Here is a 25,465-nt window from a genome sequence, read left to right as displayed (position 1 = left end):
ACAACCCCCCTGACCTCAGGCTGGCTTGGGGAAAAGCCCTGCAGCAGCCCCTGTGCAGCTGACACATGAAGAGACATTTTTAAGCTACCTGAGCCAAGTGCACAACGCAAAGACGTGGCCCCGGTCCTGGTGTGCCACTAAGTCATAGAATCAAGCAGGTTGGCAGAGTCCTCCAAGCTCATCCAGACCAACCTAGCACCCAGCCATGGCCAAGCAACCAGACCATGGCACTAAGTGCCCCAGCCAGCCTTGGCTTCAACACCTCCAGGCACGGCGACTCCACCACCTCCCTGGGCAGCCCATTCCAATGCCAATCACTCTCTCTGACAACAACTTCCTCCTAACAGCCAGCCTAGACCTCCCCTGGCACAGCTTGAGGCTGTGTCCCCTTGTTCTGTTGCTGCTTGCCTGGCAGAAGAGGCCACCCACAATGTCCCTTCAGGTAGTTGTAGACAGCAATGAGGTCTGCCCTGAGCCTCCTCTCCTCTAGGCTAAACATCCCCAGCTCCCTCAGCCTCTCCTCATAGGGTTTGTGTTCCAGGCCTTTCAACAGCTCTGTTGCCCTTCTCTGGACACCTTCTAGCACCTGAACATCTCTCTTGACTTGAGGAGCCCAGAACTGGACATAGCACTCAAGGGGTGGCCTGACCAGTGCTGAGTACAGGGGCAGAATAACCTCCCTTGTCCTGCTGCCCACACTGCTCCTGAGCCAGCCCAGGATGCCATTGGCTCTCTTGGCCACCTGGGCACACTGCTGCCTCATCTTCAGCCTAATATCTATCACTACCTCCAGGTCCCACCCTTCCCAGCCCCCCAGTCCCTCCTGTGAGCAGGAGCTGAGTGCTTCAGACACCAACCTCTGATTTTGCAGCCATAAGCATGGTCCAAACCTTCTTCAGCTTTTTGGTTTTGCCCTGTGCCTCCTCCTGGAGGGTGGTGTACTTCTCCTCGATGTCCAAGCGCTCTTGCTGTGTGCAACAGTTAGCAGAGACAGCCACACATCAGCACCAGCACAGATACTGCCTGCAGTGGTGTGGACAACAGGAGAAACAACTGCAACAAAACAGAGCATTTCCAAGGGCTTGGAAGTCCTGACTTGGCCAGCTGGCTTGGATCCATAGGGACTGCAGCACCCTGCAGCCAGGCACTGCTAACCTGTGGCTTCAGAACTGGTTAGAATCATAGAATCAGGCAGGTTGGCAGAGAGCTCCAAGCTCATCCAGTTCAACCTAGCACCCAGCCCTGGCCAATCAACCAGATCATGGCACTAAGTGCCCCAGCCAGGCTTGGCTTCAACACCTCCAGGGATGGAGACTTCACCACATCCCTGGGCAGCTCATTCCATAGAATTCCAGACTGAGTTGAGTTGGAAGGGACCCTGAAAGGTCACTTGGTCCAACCCCTGCAGTCAGCAGAGACATCTGCAACTACAGCAGGTTGCTCACAGCCACAAACAACCTCACCTGGAATGGTTCCAGGGATGGGGCAGCTCTCACCTCTCTGGCCAACCTGGGCCAGGGTCTCTCATTGAAAGATTTCTTTCTTCTCTTCAGTCTAAATCCCCCTTTTTTAGTTCAAATCATCACCTCCCACAACAGGCCCTGTTCAAAAGTGCCCATCACAGAATTACAAAGTGCTTTGGGTGGGAAGGAACCTTTCAAGGTCATCCAGGCCAACCCCTTTGCAGTCAGCAGGGACATCTGCAACTTTGGTCACAGCCTAAAACTGACCTGGCATGGGGCAGCTCCCACCTCTGAGCAACCTGGGACAAGGTTTCACTACCCTCAGTAGCAAACATTTCTTCCTTCTCTCTGGTCTAAATCTCCCTCTTTTAGATCAAACCACCACCCCCTGTCCTGGCACAACAGGCCCTGCTCAAAACTCTGTCTCCAGCTTTCTATCAGCCCTTTAAGCACTGAGAGGCCACCAGAAGAGCTCCCTGGAGCCTTCTCCTCTCCAGGATGAAAGCTCCCAACTCTCTCAGCCCAGCCTCACAGCAGAAGGCTCCCAGCCCTGCCAGCATCGCTGCAGTCTCTTCTGGCCCCACTCTGAAGCAGCTTCTGCCACATTTCAACCCCACAAGCAACACCAAGACACACACCATGGTGTGCCCTGCCACTGCTGCTTTCAGACAGCTCCAGCACACAGCCTCACCTCCTTCTCCTCAAGCTCCTTGCGAAGCTGCTCTGCTCTCTTCCTTCGTTCTTCCAGTTCCATATTTGACTCTTCCAGAAGCTTCTCTTGCTCCTCTGCTTTTGCCAGCAAATCCACTCCTCCAACAATCACCTTCTTCTCCAGTGCAGACAGTTTCTCCAGCAGGGACTGGTGCTCTTGTCTAGAGTGAGAGGTAAGAGTGAAGCTTCCCATCCTGCAGTGCTCACACAGCTGCAGGACCAGCTCAGCCTTACAACCCAGACAGTGCTCACAGAGCTGGAAAAACTTGTCCTGCTCTCAAGGCTTTCAGTGGGAGAGAGGCAGAACAAGTGAATGCAGGGAGTTCCCCCAGCCTCTTTCTCACAACCAAAACCAGGTCAGCAGAGAAATTTGTCCTGCCTCAAGTCCCTCCTTGAGCGGCTGCAAGGCACCAGCAACATCACCAGGCTGCCCAAGACATCTCCTCCCTGCCAGAGGCAGCTGGAGAAAAGGCAATGAACAGAGGTGAGGGCAGAGCAGCAAATCAGGCATGCTAACAGCAGGACTGTCCTGTTTGCAAGGGCCAGGGGGATCTCAACAGCTTCTCAGCTCTGGAGTGGAGACTCCTTACACCCAATGTAGTGGTGTGGTGCAGGAAACCCGGCTGGCTACACAGCTACTGCCCACGCAGCACTGCAACACTGCTGCTCCCCACAGCCTTCCAGGGGCTGGAGCATTCATGTTCCTAGGCTGTCTCACACAACTAGAGAAGGTTAAGAAAGTGGCAAAAGGGTAAGTTAGTCTTCTCCATCTGCTCAAAGCCCTGAGAGCAGAGTAAGCTCCTCCTTCAGTTCGGTAACAGCCAGAGCTGACGTTCAGGTCACACAGAGTTTGACAGGCACCTCAGTGTGCATCTCCTGATACCCACAGCTGAGGGGGAGGTTAAGGAAGGAGAAAGCTACACAAGCTGCTCAGAGCAGGGTACTCACTGTGCTTTCAGCAGGTCTTTTTCTCTCTTCTCCAGCTCAGCTCGGGCTTTATTTCTTTCCTCCTCTTCCATATCAAGCTTAGTTTCAAGAGCTTTTCTCTCCTCTTCAATCTTTGCTTGCATCTCTACCATCTTATCAGGAGAAACTTTCTTTTTGCCTTGAGAAGAGACAGGGAAAACAAATGAGCTCCCAGAACTCCTCTGCATCACAGCAGCTCTTTCAAGTTCAGACTGAATTAATTCAATTAGGTTTCAGCTCTAGGCTGAGCACAATCAGTCTTTCAAACCCCATTTCAACACCGAGCAGTTGTCACTGGTTCCTACAGAGAAGGAGCACTCTATCAGAGGAGGAACACCTGGAGAAGCAACCTCAAGAGAAGTCTAAGCTGGAAACTCAGCTGTCCTAACTATGTGGGTGAGACCAGATGAAGAAAAGACTTTCTTGACCTCCAGCTACCAGAGCTGAGCTACCAAGAGCTGCAAGACTCCAGTTTCAGCTCAGCATCCCAACCACAACCCCTCAGACACTATCCTCCTAATGGGCTTAATTATTGCCAAGTGGCCAAACAGATTATTTTAAGAACACTTTACTGTGAAAGTACAAAAAGTGAACAAATTCAGGACTGCCCTAATGAAAAACAGGCAATTAAAGACACTTTGGGATGGTATTTGTTCTACCTAAGTGTCTACACCCACAGATCTGAAAGCCCTGAGGTCTGCTGTGACTTTACAACCTAACTACAGCACACCAGGTACATCTCACAGAATCAGGGTGGGAAGGGACCACAAGGAGCAGACAGTTCCAACCCCTCTGCCATGGCCAGAGACACCCTACCCTAGAGCAGGCTGCACACAGCCTCAGCCAGCCTGGCCTGAAACACCTCCAGCCATGGGGCCTCAACCACCTCCCTGGGCAACCCATTCCAGCCTCTCACCACTCTCCTGCTCAACAACTTCCTCCTCACAGCCAGGCTGACTCTCCCCACCCCCAGCTTTGCTCCATTCCCCCCAGTCCTGTCACTCCCTGAGAGCTTAAAAAGTCCCTCCCCAGCTTTTTTGTAGCCCCCTTCAGATCCTGGAAGGGGTTACAAAGATCAGAGCAACTCATGCAACCTATCACCAGATGGGCTAGTCCCAAACATCCCTGACTGGACAAAGTGTGAGGCTGCTGCACCTGGAATTCACTCCACAAGACCTGAGTCAACTGTTGTGATCCTAACACAGGGATCTGTGGGAAGTACTTAGGGTGAGAAAGCTCCAGCCCAATATCCTCAAATCCACAGCTGTCCCCCAAGTCTTAAATCTCCCTTTACTCACCACAAGTGAATCCAACACTGTCTTTAGCCTTCTTCAGACAAAACACCCAGCAGAATCCAGATGTCCCCAAACTAGCTGTATCCAGCTACTGCCAAGGGACTCTCTTTCACACTGACAATGCACAGGGCCAGAAGGTGTTGAAGGAAATCAAATAGAAGACTTCCCTCTCACCAGCCTTCAAGACATTCAGCCTAATTTAAATACATGTATGGACCTGTGTGATTTACTTTAGGTGATCTTGCTCTAACAGCTGGGCAAGGTTCAGAGCTCACTTCCAAGCCCTACCATGATGGGATTCTGTCAGCTTTGAGAGACAAACTGCACTGTAGTTGTAACTATATCTACACATCTGCTCATGCACACAAGAAAAGTAGTTTTGTGGCAAGAGAAGGTCTCAGCACAGCAGCAAACTGCCTCAGCTTCCACCTGCTAAGCTTTGGAATGAGCTAACAAGCACTGCTGTCTGGATTGGTCTGAGAAGCTTTCTCTACACATAGCTCATTGCATGTAAAAGAGAGGTAAGGCACAAAGGCTCCTCACTGTCAGCACACAGCCCTGTACACCAAGTGCTTAAAACACCTGTATTTGGTTGGTTTGGGTTGGAAGGGAGCTTAAAGATCATCCAGTTCCAACCCCCTTGCTGAGACACCTCCCACTAGCCCAGGTTGCTCAAGGCCTCATTCAACCTGCCCTTGAACACCTCCAGGGAGGGAGCACCTCAGCCTCCCTGGGCAACCTGTGCCAGTGTCTCACCACTTCCACTGGAAAGAATTTCTACCTCACATTCAGTCTAGTGCTCAGTTTAGAAGAAAAAGGTGAAGCAAACCAAGTTGTTAAGACCCTTCTCAGGAGCTCTGCAGTTGCGTTAGGAGGAGGTAGAAATCGACGGCACCAACCTGCTTGGTCTTGCGTTAAGAAGAAGTGGAAAGCAAGTCACAGAGAGGCAGCACACACATAAAAAGAGGAGGGAAAGAAAACATATTATTGCTTTGATCATTTTGGCCAGAGATCAGCAGCATCAGAACAAACACTCATTGTATATGCATGGTGCTGGAGGAGGAAAACTCTCCGGGAGGATAACCGTCACTCAGATCCGTTAGAGCAGACAGTAATGCACTGTGGGCTTATGCTAAAGCAGAGACAGGTTCTGAACTTCAGAGTGCTTTGCACATCCAGGGTGTTCTCCAGCTCACTCTTGCATTCTTCTGCCCATTCAATGCAATGCAGAATCTAAAGGGAACAACCAGGAGCCTGCCGCAAGGATCATGCCCTGAGGAACAACTCAAGAGGGTAGAGATTGCTGCTTCAGTCAGAAATTGATGCTTCCCCCTCCCCAGGACAGCCAATTCCTTTGCATCACCTCTCCAATGTTAGCACACACAACTTGTTTCAAGTTTTAACCAAGGTTCCAAGCCAATTCTTTTGCAAGATAACATGACAGTTGCACACAGGGAGTCTCAGCACAAGGTTTCTCCATCAATTACACGGGGCAATTAGTAGGTTAATTTGCAGTAACTGATGCTTCCATAGAGGTAAAGAGCCAGGTTTGGTTATTCAAGCAAGTGCAGCAAGAGAGGCAGGACAGGAAAGGGTTAATGAAAGGCACCACATGCAAAAGGGCCGCGCTGGAGGACAGTTAATAGCCCAAACCACACTCAGCCCAGCAGCCCAGGGCAGCTTCCAGAGCAGAGCTGTCTCCAGGCTCTGGCAGCAGATGGACTCCTCCACTGCTGCCCTGCCAGCAGTTTGCTATGAACTGTCCTCACCCCAGTAAAACACTCTGCTTCCAAGCAAGCTTTGAGACAGCAAGTTTGAAGCAAGCACATTTCCAAGCCTGCCACCCTATGCCCTACCAAAGGTCTCCATTAGGTTAGGACCCTTCTTGACCTGCTACTAATCTTTCTCTGAGCAGTCTGCCACTAACAGGAGCTGTGTGAGTGTGTTGGAGCTGTGACCAGACAGCACTGCTTTCCAGGCACTCCACACATCTCTACAGTGGCTGAAGTCCCTCCAAGCCAGGTCCTGGATGTGACTTACTTCTTCAGCCAGCACTAATTGACTCTATGGTTTGTAACAGGACAGAGACTCTCTGACCAGGAGCTTTGCCTCCCTGCTAGGCCTTAGAATCACAGAATCAACCACTAAGGTTGGAAAAGGCCTCTAAGGCACTCTGTGACCACTGGCCCACGTCCTAAAGTGCCACATCTACCTGTTTCTTGAACACCTGCAGGGATGGTGACTCTGAACTAAGTCCCATAGCAACCAAGGACTTCATGTCATGGGGCAGTGAGAGACACCAACTACCACTAAGGACCTTTTAAAAGTAGTTGCTGAGTTAAAGCAAATCAACCCAGAGTCACCACGTTCACCTTGCAAGCACAAACCTTGTGTTGCTTGCTCATTGCCTGCTCCACTCCTCTTCTCCAAAGCTTTGAGACAGTCCAGTATAACCCAGCACCACCTCTCTAGCTGCCCTCTGTATCAGCTCTTACTGCAGCAGCTCCCACAGACATAGCTCAGACTTTCTCCTACCATCAGGTTGCCCAGAGAAGTTGCACAGGTTCCAATAATGAAGGTGTTCAAGGCCAGGCTGGATGGGGCCTTCAGCAACTTGCTCTAGTAGGAGGTGTCTCTGCCCATGGTAGGGAGTTGGAACTGGATCTTGGAGGTCCCTTTCAACCCAAACCATTCTATGATGAATTTAGTTGGAAGAGACCTTTAAGATGAAGCCCAACATTAACCTACCACTACCTAACTTGGTATTTTAGAGGGAGCCCTTAACACAGAAGCTGCAAGCTGTCATTTTTAGCCTATTAGCTCCCAGCTGCCCTTAAATCTCATTCAAGCAGCCTGCTACCTTGCTTCCTATCATCTCCTGACTTGCCTGGCTCACAACAAACTCTGAGCAAACTGTTTCAGGCATGGAAGCAGCAGAGGCAAGGCATGCTTTAGCAGAGTTAAAAGCTCAGGTTTCCTCTTTCCAACAGACAAAGCAGGGAAGAGTGCAGCATTGCAAAATGGAGTGTGCAGATTATGGAAAGGTCAAAGCTTAAAGGACTGAAGAGCTCCCACTCACTAGTGAAGGACTTATCCAGAGGTTTCTCTATGACAGAGCATGTGGAGTCTGAACTACTGCTGCTGCTACTGCCTGGAAAACAGAAATGAGTCCCACAGAACAACCCAGAGAGGAAGAAACATGCAGATGTGAAGTTAGTTCTAAAGAGAAGAAACCCAGAAGGGCCAGCAACCTGGTTCCAAAGGGCACAAGTCCCCATCAGGAAGCGTTGGGCAGGATCCCTCCCAGCCTCAGCCTGCAAAGCCACCATCTCCCAGCACAAAATAGCATGCTCAGAAAGAGAGCTTGGTTAAAACCCATCTTCACCAGCCTAGAGCTTAAGACAGCATGCCAAGGCAGCTCCCAGTTCAAGCGACAGCAGGGGAAACCAGCTCGTAGTGGAGAAGGCTGTGGCTGTCTGCAGCAGCAGAGGATTCAGTGACCAGGAGTCCTTTCCAGTCTTATGTAGGTGGCCAGAGATGCTGCTCTCCCTCTGGGAGGCAGAATCAGCTCACACAGGGACAGCTGCTGTGTGTACTCCAGTTAGCAGCACCCCTAAGTAGGGAACTCAGAGTAGCTTGTTTGGAAGTTAAGTCAGTTACTTGCCCCACGTTTTGAAGGTGGTCTCCTCTTGGGAGGAGACATGGGCAGAGCTTGGAGCTTGATGGGGACTGTGGTCAATCAGGTTGCTTCTAGAAATTACCAGAAGGTGAAAAATGAAGCTGTTACTATCAGCAAGGGCATGAGAGGTCATTTATGACTCTGCTTGCACAGACAGCAAATGGGAAGGGACTGCACCTATAGCAGGAATGCTTTACCAGAATCTGGTTTAACAGATAGGTGCTTCAGGGCAGGAGGGCAGTGTCAATGTCAAAATTAGTTTACTAGAGGAGCAGCACTGGGATTGACTTCTACTCTCCACTGGAGAAGCTCTAAAGGCACACAGCAAGCTCCCTGGGAGCCACAGCATCCCACAGCACCCAGTTCTGTAATGTCCTTGGGCTTGAGATGTTACACAGGAGTTAAACACTGGTGCAGCACAAAGCAAACTGCACCAGGGGACATCCAGAGAGCTCCCAAACAAGGGATGTGTAGCTCCCATTTGGCTTTTCAGCTGGCACAAAGATACTCAAAGGTCTCCACCAATGTAAAACAAGACATCAGCAGAGTCAGTAACTAAGCAACCATAAGACAGCTGAATCCTTTGCCTAAACCACAGCCAGAATTCCCCCTCCAACCATTCCCATGGTTATAAAAACCACATCGGCCTCCTACTGATCTTTGGTGCCTTCCTCCTCCCACCTCTGAGAGCTGGGGAAGTTCCACCACACCAGGCACAAGCCATTCACAGCCACCTTGCGGCCACCAGGAAGCCACCAGAGAAGAGGACGTTCCCACAAGCAAGGATGACTACCCCAGGTGGAAGCAGGTACTACAGAGCTTGGCAGCTGGGCACCACTTGGAAGAGAGGCATGATAATTGCAGCGGCTGGAGGGCAGCTCTACAACTCCACTTCTGCCTGCCTCTGCCTACAGCTTCTGCCACCAGCTCCTGCTAAGAGGCTGCTGGCACTGCCAGGAATCCCTACTGCCTTACCCCGCCGCTTCTTCCGCTTCTCCCCATCCTCTCCAATCTCCCCTTCGTCATCTTCATCCTCCTCTTCAGAATCACTGGTCTCAGAGCCAGAGATCTCCTCCCCTAGAAGAGAAGAGAGTGCTTCTAGATGTGCTTTTTCTTCACCTCACAGCTTGCTCCTGTGGCAGCAGCGTTTGTCCAGCCCAGCAGTGTCCCACACCAGCTTACGAGCAGCTGCAGAAGGGGTGAAGTGTTCACAGGCTCACAGGAGGTTAGGGGTTGGAAGGGACCCAAGGAGATCATACAGCCCAACCCCCCTGCCAGAGCAGGGCAATCCTATCTAACACAGATCACAGAGGAACACATCCAGACAAGCCTGGAAAGGCTCCAGAGGAGGAGACTCCACAACCCCTCTGGGAAGCCCATTCCAGTGCTCTCTGTTGAGCAGAGCTTTGCCATCAGCCTGAGGAACCCAGCCAAGCTCTTGTGAGGGAAGGCTGCAGAACTGGGGCTCTTGAGTCTGGAGAAGAGCAGACTGAGGGGCACCTCAGTGCTGATCAGTACTTGAAGGCTGAGTGTCAGAAGGGTGGGACCAGGCTTTTCTCAGTGCCAAGGAGTAAGAGGCACAAACTGGAACATAAGATGTGCCACCTACACGTGAGCAGGGTCTTTGATTTATTGGGTGACTGTGCTAGTCTGAAGCTAGCTGGAATATTTTGGTGAGAAGAATTAGCTGACAGGCTGTGAAACAGAAACAATGCTGATGTCTGCTGCACTCAGAGGCTTGCTGAGATGGATAAAAACAACAAATATAGATAACAGAGCTGCTCTCTGGCTGCCTGCCCTCATCTCCCTAACCCCCTGTCTGTGTAAGTAATCCTTCTGCTTCCTAACTCCCCTGTCTGATTCTCCAACTCACCTTGAACGTAAGGCAAAGTCTGGGAGAAGGTAGAGAGGTGGTAGAGAGGTGGAAGGGAGTTGGAAGGGTGGTTGGGAGCCCCACCTGAGGACTCTGGTTTTGGGGAGGGCTGCTGTGTTTCTGTATCCCTTTTTAACTTGTCTGTCTCTGCCTACAGCTGTACATATTGTAACTATCTGCCTGTCTGCTGTGCTAAGCTGTAAACACAAAGCTTCATCTTCATTTTCAGATGGGCTGAGTCTAGTCTGGGTGATTTTATTAAGAGTGGGAGAGTTTGGGTAACACCCAAACCATCACAGCAACAGAACACTGCAGCAGGCTGCCCAGAGAGGTGGTGCAGTCTCCACCTCTAGAGACATTCCAAGTCTACCTGGACATGCTCCTTTCCTGTATGACCTTCTCTAGGTGAACCTGCCTCAGCAGGGTGGGTTGGACTTCATCTCTAAAAGCCTCTTCCAATCCCTACCATTCTGTGATTTATTGTTGTGCAGTCAGTGTGTCCATGGTACAGCTCAAGCCAGTGCTTCTCCAGGGAAATAAATCATCCTTGCACTGCTGAAGCATTAAGCTGCAAGTATTTCCCAGCAGGATCACCTCAGAAGGACAAGAAAATGGTGAGAGATAGAACTCAGGCAGATTCGCTCCTCAGCTGGACACCTGTACACATGAAACTCAGTGGCTGTTAACAGAACACTGTCCAGTTTCACAGATAAACGTTTATCATTGCTGCCACTGTAGATACAAAGCTCAGATGTTTCAGGCTGAGTTTGGAAGCTAAACTCAACAGAAGCCAGTATCTAACATCCAGACCTCCCAGCTCCCAGGTTTGGAGCTTGGAGTCTGAAATGTAAGCAGCCAACCTCATTGCACCAGGGATGAAATAGCTTCAGCCAGTTCCCAGTCCTTCAGGAAAGAGTTCCTGACCATTTCCTGCTCCTCCTGACCAGCACAGGCTGCAAACATGCAGAAATGTTGAGCTTCTCCTCCAACTGTTCCCTGCTGTGAGGACCTCTGGAGAGAGCTCTCAGGCCAAGGGCACTGTTCAGCAGCTCATCCTCTGGCAGGGTCTTTCAGTGCTGATGGACCAACAGTGTCACAAGGCCACAATGCTACAGAGCTTCATGGTGCTTTCTTCCCCTCTGTGCAGGAGCTGAAAGCCAGTCCCAGCTCCACCTCCACTAATTGAGTTCATTGCTCTCCTGAAAACACAGCACCCTTCCTTCTCCTCAAACCTTTTGCTATGCCACATGAACTCCCTACACCATGTCCAGCCATGCCCAGAGCCCTCCTGCTCACAGGAGAGCCTGGGCACACCTAACACAGCCCAGAAGCCACCACTCGCCCTGGTGCCAAGTGCCACCTAGTGCTAAGTGCAGGCAAAGCCAGGTCCCAGATGCCACCACTGTCCTGGAGACACCTCTGCTGGAACCCAGCAAGGCAAACAAAGGCAGGGAAGTGGCCTGCACCAGTTACCAGACTAGTGTGGCACACCTGCCAAGGTTCATGCTCAGAAGGAGGGCTGGCACAGGCAGAAGTGCCCGAAGGGGACCCTCACCTTCTTCCAGTTTTTTCTTCAGCTCTTCAATTTCCTTTTGGAACTGGCGAAGCAAAGCATCCTTGGGATCTTCATTAATCCTGGCCTTGTTCTTGATGTTCTTGGCTCTGTTGGCATACCTGAGAGTGCTGATGGTCTCGTCATAGTTGTAGTCTGCTGGCCCAATGTTTGCACACTGTGACACACACACAAGACAGTTACTGGGGGACAGTGTCAGAGACCAGAACAATCAACTTCAGGAGCCAGCTCTGGCCCTGGCTCACTGCTGCTCTCCCCAAGCTTCCTTGCTGCTTCAACACCAAACTTCAGAACAGCTTCTATTTGATCTTAAGAGATATCTTGCACTGGGCTTAGAATCTCACCTGCACAAGTTGTCGAGGGCACCCTCAGCAAGCTTGCAGATGGCATCAAGCTGTGTGGCACAATCAACCTGCTAGAGGGCAGGGATCCATCCAGAGGGACCTGGGCAGGCTGCAGAGGTGTGCCCAGGCCAACCTCATGACATTCACAAGGCCAGGTTTAAGGTCTTGCACCTAGTTGGGTGCAAACCCAAGCACAGCTCCAGGCTGGGTGGGGAATGGCTGAGAGCAGCCCTGAGGAACAGGACCTGGGGGGTCTGGGGTGATGAAAAGCTCAACAGGAGCCTGCAGTGTGAGTGCAGCCCAGACACAACCCTGTGCTGGGCTGCAGCAAGAGCAGTGTGGGCAGCAGGGCAAGGGAGAGGATTCTGCCCCTTGGCTCTGCTCTCCTCAGACCCCACCTGCAGTCCTGGGTGCAGTTCTGGAGCCCCCAGCACAAGCAGGACATGGAACTGTTGGAGCCAGTCCAGAGGAGGCCATTAAGATGCTCAAGGGGCTGCTGCAGCTCTGCTGTGAGTACAGGCTGAGAGAGTTGGGGCTCTGCAGCCTGGAGAAGAGAAGGCTTGGAGGAGACCTTAGAGTGGCCTTGCAGTATCTGAAGGGGGCTACAGGAAGGCTGGGGAGGGACTATTGACAAGGTCTGGGAATGACAGGAGGAGGAGGAATGGGTTTGAACTGGCAGAGGGGAGATTCAAACTGGATGTTAGGAAAGGGCTCTTTGCAGTGAGGGTGGTGAGACACTGGCACAGGTTGCCCAGGGAGGTTGTGGAGCACAGAATCACCCAACGTGATCAAAGATCACGTTGGGTGATTCTGTGCTCCACAACCTCCCTGCAGGTGTTCAAGACCAGGCTGGATGAGGCATTGAGCGACCTATTCTAGTGGGAGGTGTCCCTGCCTATGGCAGGAGGTTGGAACTGGCTAATCCTTCCAACCTAAAGCATTCTATGATTGTAAGTGCAAAGAGAAGAGACAGCAGATGCCCAGGGAAGGTTCTCTGAGCTACAAACATCTCTGAACAGAATTGGTGAGTGCCAGGCTACCCTGATGGCAGAGCCACGACACTGTCCCACTCAAAGCACAGCCCTGGCAGTGGGAAAGTGCCTCTCCCAGCTTACCATCATGGTTTTGGAGTTGCCCCCCAGGGAATCCTGGAGGAGCCTGGTCAGCTTGGAGTTGCGGTAGGGCACGTGGGTGCTCTTGCCATCCACCAGCGCGGAGATGACGTTGCCCAGCGTGGAGAGAGAGAGGTTGATCTTGGTGGCCTCCTTCAGCCGCTGCCCTGTGGCTCCAGTTTTTGCCTGCCTTTCAGAACCCTGGCAAGGGAGAAGGAAGCAGAAGCAAGAGTTACAGATCGTAATCACCTCGGTTGGAAAAGACCTCCCAGATCAAGTCCAATCATCAACCTAAGCCCACCATGACTGTGAAACCACGTCCCTGAGTGCCACAGCCACGCATTTCTTGAACACCTCCAGGGATGGGGACTCCACCACCTCCCTGGGCAGCCTGTGCCAAGCCCTGACCACTCTGACAGTGAAGAAATTTTACCTCATCTCCAACTTAAGCCTCCCCTGATACAATTTCAGGCCATTTCCTCTCCTTCTGTCACCTGATACGAGGGAGAAGAGACCAACCCACATCTCATTCCAACTTTTTTTTAGGTAGCTCTGGAGAGCAATGAGGTCCCCATAACATCTTCCTTCTCTAAACAGGATGGACTACACATGAAGTCTTGCTAGCAGTCATGACCTCATCTCTTAGAATCACAGAATGAACCAGGCTGGAAGAGACCTCCAAGATCATCCAGTCCAACCTAGCACCCAGCCCTATCCAGTCAACTAGACCATAGCACTAAGTGCCTCAGCCAGGCTTTGCCTCAACACCTCCAGGGACAGAGACTCCACCACCTCCCTGGGCAGCCCATTCCAATGCCAATCACTCTCTCTGACAACAGCTTCCTCCTAACAGCCAGCCTAGACCTCCCCTGGCATAGCTTGAGACTGTATCCCTTTGCTCTATTGCTGGCTGCCTGGGAGAACAGACCAACCCCAGCTGGCTACAACCTCCCTTCAGGTAGTTGTAGCCAGCAATGAGTGTTCATTAGAGAACCTAGCTAAGTACTTCAGATTGCTAAAGAGAAGTCTAACAGGTTGGAACTGAAGCTTTCAGCAGCATTAAACTATGGATTGCTCAAACAGCAATGATGGGAAGGCTGGAAACCCTCAGCTATGAGGCCAGGCTGAGTTAGGGTTGTTCAGCAGCCTGGAGAAGAGAAGGCTCCAGAGAGACCTTTTGGTGGCTTTTCAGTATCTCAAGGGACCAATCAGAAAGCTGGGGGCAGACTTCTGAGCAGGACTTGTTCTGGCAGGACAAGGGGTGATGGTTTGAACTAAACCAGGGATTTGGACTGGATATTAGGGAGAAATGTTTTACTATGAGGGTGGTTAGAACTTGTCCCAGACTGCCCAGGGGTGGTAGATGCCCATCCCTGGAACCATTCCAGGTCAGGTTGTTTGGGGGTCTGAGCAACCTGCTGTAGTTGCAGATGTCCCTGCTGAGTGCAGTGAGGTTGGACTGGATGACCTTGAAGGATCCCTTCCAAACTAAGGCAGTCGATGCCACTAATGCAGCTGGGCAAATGGAGATGGTGTGCATGAACCAGTCAGCAATTCTGAGGCACTCAGCTGCAGCTGCCAAGCATCCTCTCCAGCCTTTCCCAGCAGCAATCACTCTCCTCATCAGGCAGGGAACAAACACTGCCAGGCGCTGCTGGAGAGGGTCCAGCACAGGGCTAGGAGGATGATGAGGGGACTGGAGGGCATGGCTTATGAGGAGAAGCTGAGGGACCTGGGGCTGCTTAGTCTGGAGAGGAGAAGACTGAGAGGGGATTTGATAAATGTTTTAAGTATCTGAGGGCTGCCAGGAAGGGGGGACAGGCTCTGCTCACTGCTCCCTGGGGTAGGACAAGCAGCAATGGATGTAAGTTGCAGCACAGGAGGTTCTGCCTCAACACAAGGGGGAACTTCTTGACTGGAAGGATCACAGAGCACTGGCACAGGCTTCCCAGAGAGGCTGTGGGGTCTCCTTCTCTGGAGCCTTTCCAGGCCTGCCTTGATGTGTTCTGTGTGATCTGTGTTAGATAGCATTGTCCTGCTCTGGCAGGAGAGTTGGACTTGATGATCTCCTTGGGTCCCTTCCAACCCCTAACATCCTGTGAGCTGTGATCCTGTGACTTCAGAGTGTATTTCAGAGCAACCTAAACACACATCATGTAAATAAAATTAACATGCAGGCACTAAGTGCCTTTGGTGCTCCCTTTCCTGCATCTTCTCCAGTGTAAATCTGGGCTAAGGACACATTTTACCAGCACAATCACACTGGTTCACAGAGGAGAGAACAGTGACAGAGCTGTAGAGTTTCCTCTGGAAGCACTGCAACCCCTCTTAGAATCATAGAATCAACCAGGTTGGAAGAGACCTCCAAGATCATCCAGTCCAACCTATCACCCAGCCCTAACCAATCAACTAGACCATGGCACTAAGTGCCTCATCCAGTCATTGGCCATTGTGATGCTGTGCAAGCTGCTGTGTGTGCCCTGCTTTAGCAGGGAGGTTGGACTGAATGATCTTCAGAGGTCCCTTCCAACCCTACCACACCGGAACTTGCAAGTGATGAGCTGTGTGGTTGCAACCCTCTCAAAGAGAAAAAACTCAGTCCAGAGAGCTCTTGCCAGCATAGCTAATCCACTTAATCATTAACTTAGAGAAGCAAGAGAGGACTTTTAGTGGGAGAAGCTGAAATCACAGAAACATTCAGTTTGGAGAAGCCCTTCAGGATCACCAAGTCCAACCCATTTCCCTACTCTACAAGGTGCACCCTAAACCCCAAGCACCACAGCCAAAAGACTTTTAAACACATCCAAGGTTGGCAACTCCACCATCTCCCTGGGCAGCCCATTCCTGACCACTCCTGCTGGGGAACAATTTTTCCTACTATCCAGTCTAAACCTAGCCAATGGCAGCTTGAGGCCATTCCCTCTTGTTCTATCACTAATTACCTGTGAGAAGAGACCAGCAGCAACCTCTCCACAACCTCTTTCCAGGTAGCTGTAGACAGCTATGAGATCTCCTCGGCCTCGTCTTTTTCACACTAACCATCCCCAGCTCCCTCAGTCACTCCTCATCAGATTCATACTCCAGGCCCTTTCCCAGTTTTGATGTCTTCCTCTGCACTCACTCCAGCACCTCCACATCCCTCTTGTAATGAGGTACCCAAAACTGAACACAATACTCAAGGTGTAGGCACTGTCCCTGGAGGTCTTCAAGAAAAGCCTGGATGAGGCACTCGGTGCCATGGTCTAGTTGACTGGATAGTGCTGGGTGATAGGTTGGACTGGATGATCTTGGAGGTCTCTTCCAACCTGCTTGATTCTGTGATTCTGTGTGTGTAGCTGTAGCTACAAAGTCCCTTCCTGGTACACTTCTGATTTCAGGCCCCCAGTGAATACCACACAGAAGCACGGAACAGCTTCAGTTGCATATCTAACTGCCATCTAGGGTGGCTTCAGCAGCCCACAGGCTATCTGTGATGCCTCCCAGAGGTCCCAACAGATCCAGCTGGCCTTACTTACAGCCAGGTCCACGAGGTGCAGCTTGCCCATGCGCACATGCATGTTCCCATCCACCCCCTTCTCGCTGCACTCGATGGTGATGGTGAAGATGGCATGCGAGCGGGAGCTGTGCTCGTTCATGTTGGTGGCACCAACAGACCCTTTCCAGAGAGAAAACAAGCAGGGATGTCTTCAGAAGGAATCACAGGCTCCTCTAAGCACTTCCTGCTCTCAAAGAAGACTTAATCCCCTCTTTACCCAACTCTGTTTTTCAGAAGACAGAAGATGGATGGTCAGAGCCAGCAGCAAGCTGTATTCTCGGGCACTGGAAGCGCATCACATCTGCAGGCTGGACTTGCAGAGGTGTTACAGCCTGCTGTAGCTTTAACAAGCCACCCACACACCTCCCATCCCCACAGCAGAAGTAGTACTCAGCTGTTTCTTTAAGGCCACAAAGAACAGGAGCTCACAGCATAGATTCACAGAATCCTAGAATGGTTTGGGTTGGAAGAGACCCTGAAGATCATTCTAGTTCCAACCCTCCTGCCATGGGCAGGATGATCTTCAGGGTCCTTTTCAACTGGAAGGGTCCTTTTCACCTTCCACTAGCATAGGTTGCTCAAGGCCTCCTCCAACTTGACCTCTCTGGGACACCTGCTCCAGCATAGCACAGCTGATCCCTGAAAACTGCTGTACTTTGAGAAATAAGAGCACAGCAATCCATGCCAAGGGCAACAGCAGCCAAAACTTCAGGTCACAAAAGGATTTGAGCTTAAGGAGCCTTTCAGAAGGCATAAAGCACCTCCCACCCACATCATCTCTCCAGCTAGTTTTCATCCTGATCAGAGCCAAAGAGTGAAAATGTCTGAGACACACAAGCAAGTAATTGTGGCAACTTGCTCCTCTTCTTCACCTGTCCTTCACAAGGGGTTCAAGGAGGAGGTATTCTTTTTGCTCTGCTCAGCTGAACAATATTCCTAGGTTAGGCCTGGGATCTCTCACTCTGGGGTCCCACAACCAGCCTGAGCTAGAAAGCTGCCCACATCAAGGCTACGTACGGTTCTTGTGGCCCAGAGTCATGATTCTGTCCATGTCATCTGCATTGTTCACGACATAAGCTGAAAGGTCTTTGATATAAACTCCCACATCAGGTCTCTCTTTGACCTAAGAGAGAAACAGTTGAGACTGAGCATCCCCAGGAGATCCCAAACAGCAATTTCCAGAGGTACTTTAAGAGGACAGGTTCTGCTTTGCACATAAAAGGCTCCCACCCCAGAATCAGAGCAGCTAAGGAATACAGACTCATTCAGGACAATATTCCACTGGTGGCAAAGAGCAGCTTCAAAGCTCAGCCTACAGTTTGTAGAAACACTGCTGAGGGGCCTCTGGGGTAGAAATCCAGGTGCAGAACTGCCCCAGATGCAGCAGCCAGTTTCTCACTGTGCAACTGCCCTATGGGAGGAGATTCACCAGTCAGTGGTGACACCTAGCTACTCTGCCTCAAAGAAACAGCACCAGTGCTGAGGAGCCCAACCTCTACTGCCCTTCAAGTCTTTCTCCTGTCTTTAAATTAGTGGTCATTGATCCAGGACAAGCAGCAGAGGAAGACAGATTAAAGACTCACCTCCAATCTCTGAGTCTGGTCTTTCCCCAGCAGGTCCCGCACTTCTTCGTTGTAGATCTCCAAGTAAGACACACGAACCAAAAACCTGAAGGCAAACAGTTGAGGAGCTCTCTCAGTAAGGAATTTATTAGTCAAGCCAAGAGTGCAGAGGAAATGCTTGGGGCAGCCACCAAGGGCTGCCCCAAGCAGGAATCTTTCAGCTACAAGGCAATGGGCCTATGGCAGTTGTCATTGTCAAGGTCAGACTCCTGCGACATCACAGGATGTTAGGGGTCAGAGGGGATGGAAGGGACTTCTGGATATCACTGAGTGCAACCCCCCTGCCAAAGCAGGACCATGGACACCCAGGAGACAGAAGCAGTGAACAGAAGCTTTTTTTTTACCTTGTATCCCCCTCTGCCTTGGCAATGTGACCAAATATATGGGCAAAAGAGTTGGGGATGATGCCTCGAAGCTCGGGAACTGCTCGGACCCCTTCCATGGTGAATGTTTTGCCTGTTCCAGTCTGCCCATATGCAAAAATAGTACCTGAAGGGTAAGAAGATACATGAACAAACACCAAGAAGCTGCTAGCTGCAGTTCTACTTCATCCTTTCTCAGCATGATGGCTCTAAACAGCTCTGTTGTTAAGGAGTTGAAGTTTACCACCCACTCCAGGAGATACAGCTAGGCAAATGCTGGGCAACCACAGCCAAGAGGCTGAGCCTCTGCTTTCTGCAGCCTGCAAGATACCCAAGAAATGATCAGCTTGTTTTAACTGCACAGAGTGATTAAACTGTGAGTGCTAGTACACCTGGGTCACAGACACAAGTAGTTAAGGCAAGCCCGATTAATAACACGGTCAGTTAGAGGAAGATCATTAGATACCAACTGCCAAACCAAGTACTGTTGGTGCTCTAAGCCACAGCAGAAAGAGTGTGAGGCTTCTATACAGGCCACAGCACAAGCCCAGCCCTGAACCTGCAGATGCAACTAAACTTTGGCTTGCACAGGAAGACATTCATAATGCACCCTGAGAGCCCAGACTCTGGAACTCCAGAAATATCCCAGCTCTAAGTTCTAACCAAGCACTGCTGAGAGCTCAGGTTTTGATTGACAAGACACTGACATTACAGTTCAAAAAAGCTGGACAGAGTGTTTCAGTTGGAAGAGACACAACAATCACACAACTGTTTGAGTTGGAAGAGACCTTTAAGATCATCAGGGTCCAACCATCAGCCCAACACTGCCAGGTTACCTCTAAACCATGTCCCTCCACATCACATCTATACAGCTCTGAAACCCCGTTCAGGGATGGAGACTCCCCCAATGCCCTGGGCAGCCTGCTCCAGGGCTTAGCAACCCTTTGGGGGAAGAAACTGTTCCTTGTGCCCAACCCAAACCTTCCCTGGAGCAAACTGAGTCTGTTTCATTTTGTCCTGTCACTTGATAGTTGGAAGAAGTGATTGGTCCCCAGCCCAGTCTCCTTTCAGGGAGTTGTAAAGAGCAATGAGGTCTCCTCTCAGCCTCCCTTGCTCTAGCCTAAACACCCTCAGTTCCCTCAGCTGCTCCCTCACCAGCCCTGTACTTCAGGCCCTTCACCAGCTTCATTGCCCTTTTCTGGACTGACTCCAGCACATCAATGTCCTTTTAGTATGAGGGGCCCAAAACTGATCCCAGTACTTGAGGTGAAGCTTCACCAATGCCCAGTGCATGGGCCCAAATGGGCTCTCTACTCCTGCTGATTCAAACCAGGATGCTCTTGGCCTTCTTTGTGACTTGGGCACATGCTGGGTCACCTTCAGCCAGATGTCCAAGTGCCTGAGCAAGACTCAAAGCATGTTGAGGGCATTGTCCAAATGCCTCTTAAGACACTGACAGGTCTGGAGCATCAACCACCTCTCCAGAAAGCCTGTGGTAGGCTTTGATCACCCTCTTGGTAAAGAAATGCTTCCTTCTGTCCAACCCAAACCTTCCCTGGTGCAGCTTCCAACCACTACTTTGCAAACCATGAACTGACCAGCTGAGCCCAGGCTGTGCTAGCACAAGAGCTTACGAGGTTCTTCATAAACCTCTAGAACTCTGTCAGCTGTTGACACCTGCAGCCTGCTGTTATGGCAAGCAGTGAAGTGCTCCCCCACCAGCACCCACTCTCCTTTTAGCCAACACATTTACATGCACAACAGAGACACACACAGACCATGGCCACGCTCCTCCCAGCTGGAGCAAGCACCATGGGGCAGGGCAGCTGTGCTGAACCAATCCTCTTAGTTGAAAACAGCCAAGTTTAGAGGAGAAAAGGCAGCAGTTCTGTGCACAAGGCTGCTGGGCATTACCTAGTTACTGTAGGGCCCTGGGCAGCTGCCTGGGTACTGCAATGGCACAGTGAAGAGCTGATGAGGAGACAAGGGGCAGATCTTTGGCAAATAAAAGAGAGAGCAGAAAACAAAAATCACAACACCGAGTGACCTCAGCTGCCTCCTGTTCAGCAATGGGCACAGGAGGTGCAACCACTGAACACCCAGAACAAAAAGCACCTTCAGGCTACTGTGAGGCCACAACAGAAGCAACACAGGGCTATGGCCCTCAAATAAGATCAGCAGCACTTTTAACTCTGCACAAAGAACAGGAGACGGCTCCTTGACTGGAACCAACCAAGACTTACCATTGTAGCCTTCCAGCACAGAGTCAATGATAGGCCTGGCAGTTAAGTTATAGACATCCAGCTGTTTGCTCTCTGGCCCAAATACTGTGTCAAAGGTGAAGGTCTTGGGAGGCTCGTTGGAGGAGTCTGCCTTGTGGACAGTGATAGTCCCTCTCATCTCATCCACGCTGACTGCCATCCTGTAGCCCGTCGCTTTCTCGCGGTCGTTAAGAGGCCGGCAGCGAACAACCACCTTGACATTATCACAGCTCTCTGCTTTGTCCAGCTTCTCCAGCTTGTTGATCTAGCATTAGTGACAAAGCAACAGATCACACAGGCTCTGACACCACACTTCACGTGTCTGGGTGTTTAAGCACAAACACTGCTCAAGCAACTCAAGTTGATGTGTCCATCTCCCTGCGACCGTGGACGTGGGGACTTAAAACCAGCAGAGACTTAGCACTTGTTCAGTCAAGACTGCTGCCTTAAGTAGGAACTGATTGGCTAAACCTGAGACTCAGGCATTCAAGAGCATCCAAGAGCTGACTCAAGGAAGAGCTTCATGCTCGCAAACAACCTCTGAGGAGCCTGCTGGAAGTAGCTGTGGCCATGGCAGCCTTTCACACCAACGCTGGCCACGCTCTCAGTATCACATATCACCAAGGTTGGAAGAGACCTCATAGATCATCAAGTCCAACCCTTTATCTCACTGCTGCACCCCAGTCTGAAACCTTGCAGGTGACATAAGAAGCTGCCCACAAACACTGGCTGAAGACAGCTCATCTAAGTTGTGAGCTTCGGTGCACTTCCCAAATCTTGACCACTTAGAAAATTCCAGAGCAGTGCTCCAAAACCTCCCCAACCTTTTCTGACATCAAATGGTTACAAACACAAACTCTGAAGCAACTGCACTCAAGCTGGCCCCAGAATCCTGGAATCAGAATTGGTTTGGGTGGAAAAGACCTCTAAGATCACTGAGTCCAATCTTCAAACTAAGACCACCACGGCCATTGACCCATGTCCCAAAGTGCTATGGCCACACACTTCTTGAACGCCTCCAGGCGCGGGGACTCCACCACCTTCCTGTGCAGTCTGTGCCTGACCACTCCTGCACTAAAGAGATTGTTCCTAATCTTCAACTTAAACCTCCCCTGGCACAATTTCAGGACATTTCCTCTTATTCCATCACCCAACACTAGGGAGAAGAGAAACCAACCCTCACCTCACTCCAGCCTCCTTTCAGGGAGTTGGGAGAGCCACCATGTCTGGCTGAACACCCCCGGGTGCCTCAGTTGCTGCTCCCCAGCCCTCTTCTCCAGACCCTTCATCAGCTTCACTGCCCTTCTCTGAACCTGCTGCAGCCCCTCAATGCCCTTCCTGCAGCAAGAGGCCCCAGTGCTGATGCCAGGCCCTGAGCTGTCACCAGAGCCCACTACAGGGGCAGAACCACTTCTCTGCTCCTGCTGGTCACACTACTGCTGATGCAGCCAGGATGCTGCTGGCCTTCTCGGCCACCTGAGAATGCAGCGTTCCAGAACCTCACAAACCTTCTCTTTCAGCTCATGGTCACAAACGCCAGCTCTGAAACACCGCCGAGTCAGCTGCACTGAAGCAAGCTGATGTCACCTGCTCTGTCCTGGGCACACACAGCTCACGTCCTCTGGTCCGGTGACGTCTAAGACATGACCCTCGGCAGCAGATGCTGTAGCTGAGCACTGGACTACTTCCAAAGCAGCTACCTCAGATGTCAGCAAGAAGCAAACCCTCTTGCCAAGCTCTTTGCCCACCACTGCCAGGCCTCGGCAGAGAGCTGAGGGGTCTCATCTGCTGCAGCGGAGACCCCACAGCCCTCTCCTACCCCTGCAGCTGCAGCACAGCGTTTCGAACCGGAACGGGAGGCAGGATGATGCCCCAAGCTGCGGCGCTGCCCGCGGGAAGCGCTGTCCGAGCTGCGCCTCAGCCCGAGCGGACTCCACGTCCCTCAGCCCTGCGCTCAGCGGCCGTCGCCTCGCCAGCGGCGGGGCCGTGCCGGCGCAGGCAGCCTGCGCAGCATCACGGGGGAAGCTCGGCGGCGGCAGCGGCCACACCGAGGCCAGCCACCACCCCTGCAGCCAGGGAAGACGCCCCACGCCGCCGTCCCCGCTCGGCCCGACAGCGCGGCACACGCCGCCCACCACCGCCCATCGTACGACGCACGTCGCCTCCCGCACCGAGCCCGCGAGGCCTCCGGTTCCCTCCTGCACCGGGCTTCTCGGCGCCTGTCAGCGACGGGCCAAGGACGGCAGGCAGTGGCCAGCGGCAGAGCAGACCCGGGCTGACAGCGCGGAGCGGGCGCGGCAGCACTCACCGGCATGGCGGCGGCAGGCCAGGGGCGGCGGCTGGCCAGGGGCGGCGGCGGCGGGCCGGGAACGGCGGCAGGCGCGGGGAGCCGCCGGGCGGCACCGGGAACAATAACGCCACTGCGCCTGCGCCCGCCCCGGCGCCGCAGCCAATCCCGGCGCGCTGCGGAGGCCGCGCAGCCAATGGCTGCAGAGGAAAGAAGGGGCCCGGCCCTGCCCCTCGCTGCCATAGGTGCCAATGGCGAGGGGGCGGAGCGGCCGGGGGCGGGGGCGGCGCTGCCATGGCAACGGCGGCGAGGGGCGAGGGGCGGGGACGGGGATGCGGTGGGGGCACCGCTACGGGATAGCGGCGTCCCGGGGCTCAGGGAGGGGCTCCAGTGCAAGGGGTGACGAGGTTCCGGGGGCTGACGAGCTTCCGTGGAGCTGACAGGGCCCCGGGAGCTCACAGGGGTCCAGGCACTGACGGGGCCCCGGGAGCTCACAAGGGTCCAGGCACTGACAGGCCTCCGTGGAGCTGACAGGGCCCCGGGAGCTCACAAGGCTCCAGGCGCTGACAGGGCCCCGGGAGCTCACAAGGCTCCAGGCACTGACAGGGCCCCGGGAGCTCACAAGGGTCCAGGCACTGACAGGCCTCCGTGGAGCTGACAGGGCCCCGGGAGCTCACAAGGCTCCAGGCACTGACAGGGCCCCGGGAGCTGACAAGGCTCTGGGGGCTGGCAGGGCTCCGTGAGGCCGGCAGGGCTCTGAGGGTTCTGACACGGTGCTGGGTCTGTCAGTCCCCCTGGCGCTCTAGCAGGACTTCCAGGGCCTGACAGCGCTCCCGCGGTTCTGACAGGGCTCCGCAGGTCTGACAGGGTGCTGGGCCTGATGAGGCTCCAGTGGCTCTTCCACAGCTCCCGCTGAAGCGGGAGACCCCCTCCAGTGGCTCTGACAGGGTTCCGAGGCTCTGACCGAGCTCTGGGCCTCTGACAGGGGTCCCAAGCTGACAGTGCTGCAGCCTCAGTCTGTTCTCCACACCGGCACTAAATCCACCTCCTTTTTTTCCTCTGGCTCCTTCCTGCCCAGGTTCCTTCACACCCAGGCCCCTCTGTTGGCGAGCTGCAGGCTGTCGTTCCAGTGCTCCTCACAATGCCTTGGCTCTGGCTACCGAGGCCTGGGATGGCAGAGCATGGCCAGGGAACACGAAGCACAGAAACAGAGCCAGGGCTGTCGGTCAGCTGCGTTGTGCTTTCACCAGAGGGTTGCAGGCAGGAGCAGGAATGTGGACAGGATTGGTTCGAGGCTCCCAGAAGGGTTTCTGATCTCAGTCACCAAACTCAGCAGGCTATGGCAGGGCTGGGAACAGGCTGGCAATGACAGGACAGGGCCAGCTGAGCGTCCCCAGTGAGTCAGGAAGCTGCAGGCAAAGGTATTCAGCAAACGAGGTCTAAGGTGTTCAGGAAAGGAAGTCTAAGGTGTTCAGCAAAGGAGGTCTAAGGTGTTCAGCAAACGAGGTCTAAGGTGTTCAGCAAAGGAGGTCTAAGGTGTTCAGCAAAGGAGGTCTAAGGTGTTCAGCAAAGGAGGTCTAAGGTGTTCAGCAAACGAGGTCTAAGGTGTTCAGCAAAGGAGGTCTAAGGTGTTCAGCAAAGGAGGTCTAAGGTGTTCAGCAAAGGAGGTCTAAGGTGTTCAGCAAAGGAAGTCTAAGGTGTTCAGCAAAGGAGGTCTAAGGTGTTCAGCAAATGAGGTCTAAGGTGTTCAGCAAAGGAGGTCCAAGATGTTCAGCAAACGAGGTCTAAGGTGTTCAGCAAAGGAGGTCTAAGGTGTTCAGCAAAGGAGGTCTAAGGTGTTCAGCAAAGGAGGTCTCTGTGCTGTTTCTGTGCTGCCACAGCATCACTCAGAGCTGTGCTGCACGCAGAGGTTTGCAGGCTAATGGAGTCATTTAGCACCCAGCCAAAGAAATGTATAACCCAAAGGGCTGCTGAGGGAACAGGGAGCTGTGTGTGGGCAGGCAAAGCTGAGGAACGAGAAAAGGCTCCACTGAAGAGATTGCAACCAGCTCCTGGCACAAAACACTGCGTGAGAGAAACAAAGACAAGGGGGAGCCAGGTTGAGAGTGGTTGCCAGAGGTGGAGAGCTTGGCTGGAGGCAAGCACAGGGTGAAACACGGCTGCTGGCAAAGGGGCCCGGCCCTGGCAGGGACAAAAGTGCCCATCAAAGAATTGCAAAGTGCTTTGGGTGGGAAGGGACCTTTCAAGGTCATCCAGGCCAACTCCCTTGCAGTCAGCCGCAGGCCCAGTATGCCCCACATGCTCCGTGAAAGCACAAGGAGAAGGCTCTGGGGCTGGCCAGGTTGACAACCAGGTTGGGATGCTCCAAGATCCAGGTTTGGG

At 52.7% G+C, this 25,465-nt stretch overlaps 1 protein-coding gene across 4 annotated transcripts in view; it reads right to left on the bottom strand.

The window, feature by feature from the left end:
• The window catches only part of KIF3A (kinesin family member 3A), a 31,830-nt gene extending 8,647 nt beyond the window's left edge, over positions 1-23,183 (bottom strand). The window contains exons 1-14 of one of the 4 annotated variants that reach the window (XM_064161517.1): positions 23,105-23,183; positions 20,779-21,061; positions 18,518-18,662; positions 18,135-18,219; positions 17,569-17,674; positions 16,532-16,671; positions 13,020-13,217; positions 11,543-11,717; positions 9,090-9,191; positions 7,515-7,586; positions 5,335-5,343; positions 3,123-3,279; positions 2,155-2,335; positions 858-968 (exon numbers count right to left, since the gene is read on the bottom strand). In XM_064161517.1, coding sequence (XP_064017587.1) covers positions 858-968; positions 2,155-2,335; positions 3,123-3,279; positions 5,335-5,343; positions 7,515-7,586; positions 9,090-9,191; positions 11,543-11,717; positions 13,020-13,217; positions 16,532-16,671; positions 17,569-17,674; positions 18,135-18,219; positions 18,518-18,662; positions 20,779-21,061; positions 23,105-23,110 — 1,770 coding nt within the window. In that variant the 5' untranslated portion in view covers positions 23,111-23,183. The remainder of the gene's footprint in view (positions 1-857; positions 969-2,154; positions 2,336-3,122; positions 3,280-5,334; positions 5,344-7,514; positions 7,587-9,089; positions 9,192-11,542; positions 11,718-13,019; positions 13,218-16,531; positions 16,672-17,568; positions 17,675-18,134; positions 18,220-18,517; positions 18,663-20,778; positions 21,062-23,104) is intronic. The other 3 variants (XM_064161518.1, XM_064161519.1, XM_064161520.1) reach the window with 3 other exon arrangements.
• Positions 23,184-25,465: the final 2,282 nt, after the last annotated feature.

The sequence above is a fragment of the Pogoniulus pusillus genome, chromosome 22 (assembly GCF_015220805.1).
Source record: "Pogoniulus pusillus isolate bPogPus1 chromosome 22, bPogPus1.pri, whole genome shotgun sequence".
In the NCBI taxonomy this organism is placed as follows: domain Eukaryota; kingdom Metazoa; phylum Chordata; class Aves; order Piciformes; family Lybiidae; genus Pogoniulus; species Pogoniulus pusillus.
This window is presented reverse-complemented; position numbering and strand designations above follow the sequence as displayed.